At 47.4% G+C, this 7,503-nt stretch overlaps 1 protein-coding gene across 2 annotated transcripts in view; it reads left to right on the forward strand.

Annotated features, from left to right (window-relative positions):
* dbpa (D site albumin promoter binding protein a) overlaps positions 1-6,142 on the forward strand; it is a 35,754-nt gene extending 29,612 nt beyond the window's left edge. For both annotated transcript variants that reach the window (XM_080441740.1, XM_080441741.1), the window contains 2 exons: positions 2,999-3,363; positions 5,525-6,142. In XM_080441740.1, coding sequence (XP_080297866.1) covers positions 2,999-3,363; positions 5,525-5,740 — 581 coding nt within the window. In that variant the 3' untranslated portion in view covers positions 5,741-6,142. The remainder of the gene's footprint in view (positions 1-2,998; positions 3,364-5,524) is intronic.
* Positions 6,143-7,503: the final 1,361 nt, after the last annotated feature.

A 7,503-nucleotide genomic window follows, 5' to 3' on the forward strand; every position in this document is an offset into this window, starting at 1 on the left:
TCCGGTTTACGGATCCCAACCATACTGAGGATTTGGCTGAGCGGACAGACAGACAGATTGACAACTGGATGGAGGCTGGAGGGATTAGTCCATAAATAACAACATGGCTGTTAGGGATGTACAAAAGCTCCTCTTACCTCTGTCTGTCTGTCTGTCTGTCTGTCTGTCTGTCTGTCTGTCTGAAGAATCCCAGTACGGCAGCCAGCCACAGGTCTTCTGCTGGAGCAACTAGTGGAGGGTGTCTAACTGCCTTGCTCAGAGGGGCACCACTGGCATCCCTAACTCTTAGGCATATCATTATAAGCGAAAACTGTTATACAAGCTCACGATGTGTCGCGAGTCGCGACGATCTACAAGCAGCTTGTAGATCGGCTATTTTCAGTGCAGATATTTATAATGTAGAGCGAAAACAGAAAAGATACTTAGTATAGAGCCCTGAGGGACTCGTATAGAGCCCTGAGGGACTCCGTTCAACAACGTATATGGGGTTGTTGAAGTGGTTGTTTAACGAGATGACTGACAGCAGTCAAATAGCCCCTGGGTACAGGCCTGGACATGATGACTGGCATTTCATCTGGTTGCAGATAATTGTTATCTGACCTCTTCCTGACCTCTTCACTCATCTTGTATGTTTTTTTTTCCTTCAATGCAATTAAATGAAACAGGGCAGTGGTTCTCAGACGTCTTCATGTCAAGGACCCCATACAAGATTTGTGTGTGGATACAAGATTAAAAAGATCTTTTGAAAATAGCCGATTCATGTAGGGTTAGAGAGTTGTTCAACTGATTTTGATGCTATATTAGGTCATTTTGCTGGGGACCCCCGTATTTTTATGATCAATCAATCGTTCGTGTTGTGGCTTGGATCAATGGAACTAACGTAGTATACTTTAAGGTCCTATTTATCGGTATCACAATGAAAAGTCATTTTTCAAGAAAAAAAGTACCATAACATTTCTCTTTACATTGTAATTTTTTTATATACATGTTGTATTATCAATAAAATCATAGTGTTTTTTGGCGGGCCCACTTGCAATATCCTCATGGCCCACAGTACAGGTAGGGAATGTAAATCCAGCATTAGGTGTACTTGGACAGCACTGTGGCCTGCCTGATGTAGTGTTCTTGGTTCTGCACTGCCACCCGGTGGTCAACAAGCAGCACTGCACACAACAGTAGCAAGCCTTCTCATTGCACAGCCATGAGCTGATGTTTGATAGAGCAGTGTTTGCCAAACAGTGGGTTGTGAACCCATTTTTATGGGTCTCGATTAAATATCCCCCTTTTTTGACATAAAAAAAAAGATTTGTAATTAGTTTTTTGTTTTTTCAAAGGAAAAAAATCCATTAAAAAAACAACTTTTAAGACTACAACATAGTGAAAATAGCAGATCTACAAGCTCCCAGTGCATTACCATGCAACGCGTTGTGAGCTTGTAGATCGGCAATTTGCGCCGCACGACACCCACGACGAAAAAATTATAAAATAAATGGTTGGAACGCAGACAGAGAGACAGTGGAGAGAAGGCTGTAGGATTCTGACCGTGGCCAGCAGGGGGCAAAATCCCACCATAGAGCAGCAGGTTCTTTTTTTTCCTCCTTTTCTTTTTCCTTTCCTTTGACATGAAATCTTCAGACAAAGAACCATTATGGCAAAAACATAAGCTTTGCGGCTGCCTGTTGAAATCCCCCACCGGGCTGAGGACGTTGTTAAGCACATCACTGCGATAAATGAACGCAATACTTTGACCCGTATCCGTATTGTGGGGAAAGCTTTTGCTGAACATAGCATTTCGACAAGCTCACAACGTGACAACCTGACTGACTGACTGACTGACTGACTGATTGAAAGACTGACTGACTGATTGAAAGACTGACTGACAGACAGACAGACAGACAGAGAGACAGACAGAGAGACAGACAGACAGACAGACAGACAGACAGACAGACAGACAGACAGACAGACAGACAGACAGACAGACAGACAGACAGAGAGGCAGACAGACAGAGTGTTGTTAATGCTGTCCGGCTGAGTCCTATAGGCTCTCTAGTGACCATGATGTGCCAGATGGACTGTAATCTGTCCATAATTACTCACTAACACAACATTAACCAAGGCAGTCGCAGCGACAGGGTGTTCATCACATCTGTACTACATGCTGTTAAAGAAGATGATGGTGTGTTCATCACTTCTGACTCTGTACACACTGTTAAAGATGATGACGGCGTTCTCATTACATGTGTACACGCTGTTAAAGATGTTCAAGTCACTTCTCCTGGGAAGGTAACCGCTATACTTGCATTGTGTGTGTTGGGGGGCTTTATGGGTCTGGAACTGGAGTTAAATTAAGACTGAGGATTTTACTATTTAGATGGCGGCCCCAGATAGTATCAAATGGGGGGTCTGTGCATGGATGGACTGATGCATATCAAGCCGGGGCCCTTGAAATTCAAAAGGTTGAGAATCACTGCGTCATTCTGTCTCTCTCCGTCTCTTTGTCTCTCTCTAAGTGTGTGTGTGTGCGTGCGTGCGTGCGTGAGTGAGTGAGTGAGAGAGTGGGAGGGGAGTGTACACAGAGTGTGTGGGCATGTGCAAGTGCGTTGTGTCTCTGAATGTGTGTGTGTGTGTGTGTGTGTGTGTGTGTGTGTGTGTGGGGGAGGGGAGTGTGTGGATATTGGTGATATTTCTGTCTACTGTGTTGCTGTGAGAGCTTTCACTAAAGAACAGCTCTGTCTGTCTGTCTGTCTGTCTGTCTGTCTGTCTGTCTGTCTGTCTGTCTGTCTGTCTGTCTGTCTGTCTGTCTGTCTGTCTGTCTCTTGTGCTCTGTCTCTTTATTTCCCCCATGATCTACCAGTAATAATATTACTGTAAATAATATTACTTCCATGTCAAAACAACAATTTTAAAAACACACAGCTAATCTCTCTCTCTCTCTCTCTCTCTCTCTCTCTCTCTCTCTCTCTCTCTCTCTCTCTCTCTCTCTCTCTCTCTCCTCCAGGCGGTCAGTCGGTGGCTCAGGACCCTTCCCCCTCCCCTTCCCCTTCCTCCTCTTCCTCCTCCTCATCCTCCTCCTCCTCCCCGGTCTCCTGCGCTCCTCCTCCTCCGGGACCCCCGGGAGGAGGACCCCCTCCTCCTCCTCCTGCCCTGCCCCCGGTGGCCAACGGCAGCGCTGACGACGGCGTCGGCCCCGGCGGCGCTGACGTCATGGTGAACTTTGACCCGGACCCGGCGGACGTGGCTCTGTCCAGCGTGCCGGGCCAGGAGGCCTTCGACCCGCGGCGCCACCGCTTCAGCGACGACGAGCTCAAGCCGCAGCCCATGATCAAGAAGGCCCGCAAGATGCTGGTGCCCGACGATGCCAAGGTAGAGTACTGTACTACAACTCCCACAATCCATTGTGTTTGCGGTGCCGGAAGTGTACCGCATCTTCCCACAGTCCATCGTGTCCACAATGTAGCATAATGTAAAACAATGAAGACAAATAATTGAATCATCTGGATCTCGAGATCCAGTGCTTGGAAGAGATTTTTTTAAATCTCAAAAGTAAGCAATACCCCAATTAATAAATACTGCGTTACAAGTAATTGTCCTGTATTCAAAATATGCTATACATTTGTATTGTATATTTTGAATACAGGACAATTACTTGTAACGCAGTATTTATTAATTTAATTTTAGTATTTTATTAACCCATTAAGACCTGAGGCGATTCTTTAAAAAAAATCTAAATCCTAACAGTTTTTTGAAAAAAATATAAAAAATATTTTTTCACGATTTTTCAAAAATAGCAGATCTACAAGCTCGTAGCGCGGCACTCGGTGCCGCGCTATGAGCTTGTATATCTGCTATTTTTGAATAGCCAAAGGCATCTAAAGTGACACAGAAGCGTTCCAGGTATCAATGGGTTAATACACAATACACACACGTACAGATACAGTTAGCTCCCAGTCTCCCACCCACACCCTTAAAGTGCGACGTGTTGTCGGTGGGGTTCCAGGGGGTCCCCAGCACTATTTTGGACCATTTGTTCTGTTAAATCGTCTCTGTCGGGGGGAAACCTCATTATGTCCAAAACGTACCTTTATATGTTATACTATTTTTCATACTTTTCGGGATTCAAATTCAAAAGTAGCAAAAGTAGCAGATCTACAAGCTCGAAACGCGCCGCTTCACGGCGCGTTTCGAGCTTGTAGATCTGCTACTTTTCATGCTTTTGTGTGACGCTGTAGTATGATCAAGTTGGGTGTTAATAAAATATGGAGGTTTCTGCCCAACAGTAACGATATAATACAACCTTCCACCTCTGGACCAGTGATGTCTTTGGCTGGAGAAAGAGATCAGCCACCCAGTCCACTGCAGAGCAAAGAGAACCTCCGTTCTCACGTGCTCTTTACCGCACAAGTGTAATTTATCGGCCCGACACGTTCAGCCCCTCACTGCGCTCAGCCCCTCGCCCGTTATCATAAATCCTGTGCGCCTGCTGTACGTGAAAAGTGACCTTGGCATCCAAGCCGTCGTAGAGGAAAGTCAACAGGGAGCTGACTGTGCTTTCATAAATTGGAGTTTTGCAGTCCTTGGGGGTTGTTGTTGCTCAGAGGGTTCACCTCATTAAAATTTATCAGGGATGTAGAGGCTGATTGTTGACTCAGCAACACCCCCCCCCCCCCTCCGCTACCTGACAAAAATACACACTGTGTTCCAGCTTTGCAACAGTTCATTTGAACTAATCCATTTAATTGATGTATAAATACTCAAATAATCAATTCATAACTGATTATAGAGCAGGGGTCTTCAACGTTTTCAGGCCAAGGACCCCCTAGCTGAGAGACAGTTGAAGCAGGGACCCCCTCTATATTGTATAAAATTGTGTTTTAGATTCAACTTTTTTTGTTTACTTGGCCTGCTCTTTTTTCCCTCTACACCTATACCTCTTTGCCAAAAATAGCCGATCTACACGCTCACAACGCCTCGCGCTGCGAGGCGTTGTGAGCTTGTAGATCTGCTATTTTTGGCTAAAGTTCTCCTCAGAAAAGGGATGCTAGGGTTCAAGTGGTTAAGGTAAAAAAAAATCCTATCACACAAAGATTTGGCGGACCCCCTGTAGTAACTCTGAGGACCCCCTAGGGGTCCCGGACCCCCTGTTGAAGACCCCTGTTATAGAGTATAGATAGTCATTGTAGATTAAGATAGAAAATGTCATAAAAAGTAAAAGCCCCATTTCAGTGCACCATAACTTCACCATATCGACTGCAACCTATTCTGTGGTTGTCAATCATGATGCATATGAATTATGAATATTAATATTATTACTAAAATCTTTATCACCTCTTCTTCCGAAATCACAAAACTGACTCTTCTCACATCTGTTTTTTCTTCTCTCCTCCTCTGTCTCTCTCCCTCCCTCCTTCTCCACCCTTCTCACACTTGCACACCGACCACCTAAATAAAACGACGACCCCCCGGGCCTGCGCCACCCCCCCCCCCTGCTCTGCTCTGCTCTGCTCCCGCCCACCACGACCAATAGGACGACAAGTACTGGAGCCGGCGCTACAAGAACAACGAGGCGGCCAAGAGGTCGCGCGACGCCCGGCGCCTCAAGGAGAACCAGATCTCGGTGCGCGCCGCCTTCCTGGAGCGCGAGAACCAGGCGCTGCGGCAGGAAGTGGCCGACATGCGCAAGGAGCTGGGCCGCTGCCGCAACATTCTCAACAAGTACGAGAGCCGAAACGGGGACGTGTGAAGAGAGAGAGAGAGAGAGAGAGAGAGAGACGAGAAGAAGAAGACCCCCAACCACCGACCACCCCCCCTTCCACCCACCCGCCCGCCTTCTCCCAGCCTACGGAAAAAAAGGAGACTCCAATTTTAGCCATCTATCCACCCACCTCGGTGGGTGGAATGTACTACGAAATGACGCGTCACTGAGCTGCGGTGCTAAGCGGTGAGGTTGCCACCTCAGCACACCTCAGCTGTTTTTAACTCTCCACCCACCACACCACACCGGAACCAGAGGGAGGCGGGGGTCCACCCTCAAAGGAGTGTGATGGTGTCTCATCAATCGAGGAACTTTAGGTGGATAAGTGATAGGAAGAAAGGGTGGGTGGGTGGATGGCTAAAATTGGAGCCTGTAGGGGCCAGGAGAGCCGAGGAGAAGAGAGGAGAGGAGAGGAGAGGAGAGGAGAGGAGAGGAGAGGAGAGGAGAGGAGAGGAGAGGAGAGGAGAGGAGAGGAGAGGAGAGGAGAGGAGAGGAGAGGAGAGGGCGGAAGAGGGGAGAGAGAGAGACCCCCTCCCCCCTTACCCTCTCCCGACTAGGGGTGCAACAGTTATTCGAACTAATCGATCGAAAGTTAATAACATTATTGATTAATAATCTATCCTTATTTCTGGGGCATGCCATTATAGGCGAAGATTTTAGAAAAATACTGAAAATAGCCTATGTAAAAGCTTGCGACGCGTCGTGAGATTGTAACATCGGCTATTTTCACTACTTTTGCCACGACACCGTCGTGCGGCAAAGTAAAAAATAGTGCTTAACCTGATTATTTGATTAATCGATTAATTAAAAAAGTAAATCGATAGAATAATAATGAGTCAATATTTGATAGTTGCAGCCCTACTCCCAACCTACGAAGGAGGAGTCAGACTTGTGTGGAAGGGGAGGGAAGGGGAGGGAAGGGGAGGGAGGGGAGGGAGGGGGGAAGGGGGGAAGGGGGTAGGGGACGGGTGTCAGGCAATCCAAAACAACGGCAGCACTTTAGTTGAAGTGGTGAGGTGGGGTAATGCGGACGGGCGGGGGGGGAGGGGTCGTGCCAACGCAGACCTCCCAAATAAGCGTTGCGTGATAAGCCGGGTGCAAGCGCCTCTCCATTCTCAGTCATGGTTCACGTACTGTATGCGTGTGTGTGTGTGTGTGTGCATTCTCAAAGTGTGCGTCGTTTTGTGCGTATGCGTGTGTGTGTGTGTGTGTGTCCTCACAGGTGGTGTGGCACAAAGTGAAAGCGCAGCAGCAGCAACAACAGCAGCGTTATTTTTGGGGGGGATTCAATCACTTCCCTTTGTTTTTGGGGTTTTGTTTGTTTGTTTGTTTGTTTGTGCCCCAGAATCCACTTGGGTTGTGGTTGTTGCTGCGTTACACTCTGTTCTCACCTGGTTACATACTTTTTCCGGCAGCTTACTTACGTCACCCCACTGGTGCTGAGGTGTCTTGCGCCCGGTGAGAGGGGGGGGAGGGGGGGGGGGGGGTGGCGGTTGTTCGTGTAGGGTTTTTGCGCAGGTAGTGTGGTGTCTCCCCCCAACCACCCCCACCCCCGTTCCCAAGACCCCCGCCTCTCCCCCACTAGGTTACCTCTGTGTGTTCAGCCGATTCAAACAGGGTGTTGAATTCACACTATGCCAGTGAAATCACGCTTACTAAAAAAAGCTTCAAAGTATGGGTGCAACGGTTAATCAAACTAATCGATTTAATTGAATAAAAAATAAAAAAAACGTAATCGATCATTTTATAAA

The sequence above is a fragment of the Gymnoscopelus braueri genome (genome assembly GCF_963280865.1).
Source record: "Gymnoscopelus braueri genome assembly, chromosome: 11".
Lineage (NCBI taxonomy): Eukaryota > Metazoa > Chordata > Actinopteri > Myctophiformes > Myctophidae > Gymnoscopelus > Gymnoscopelus braueri.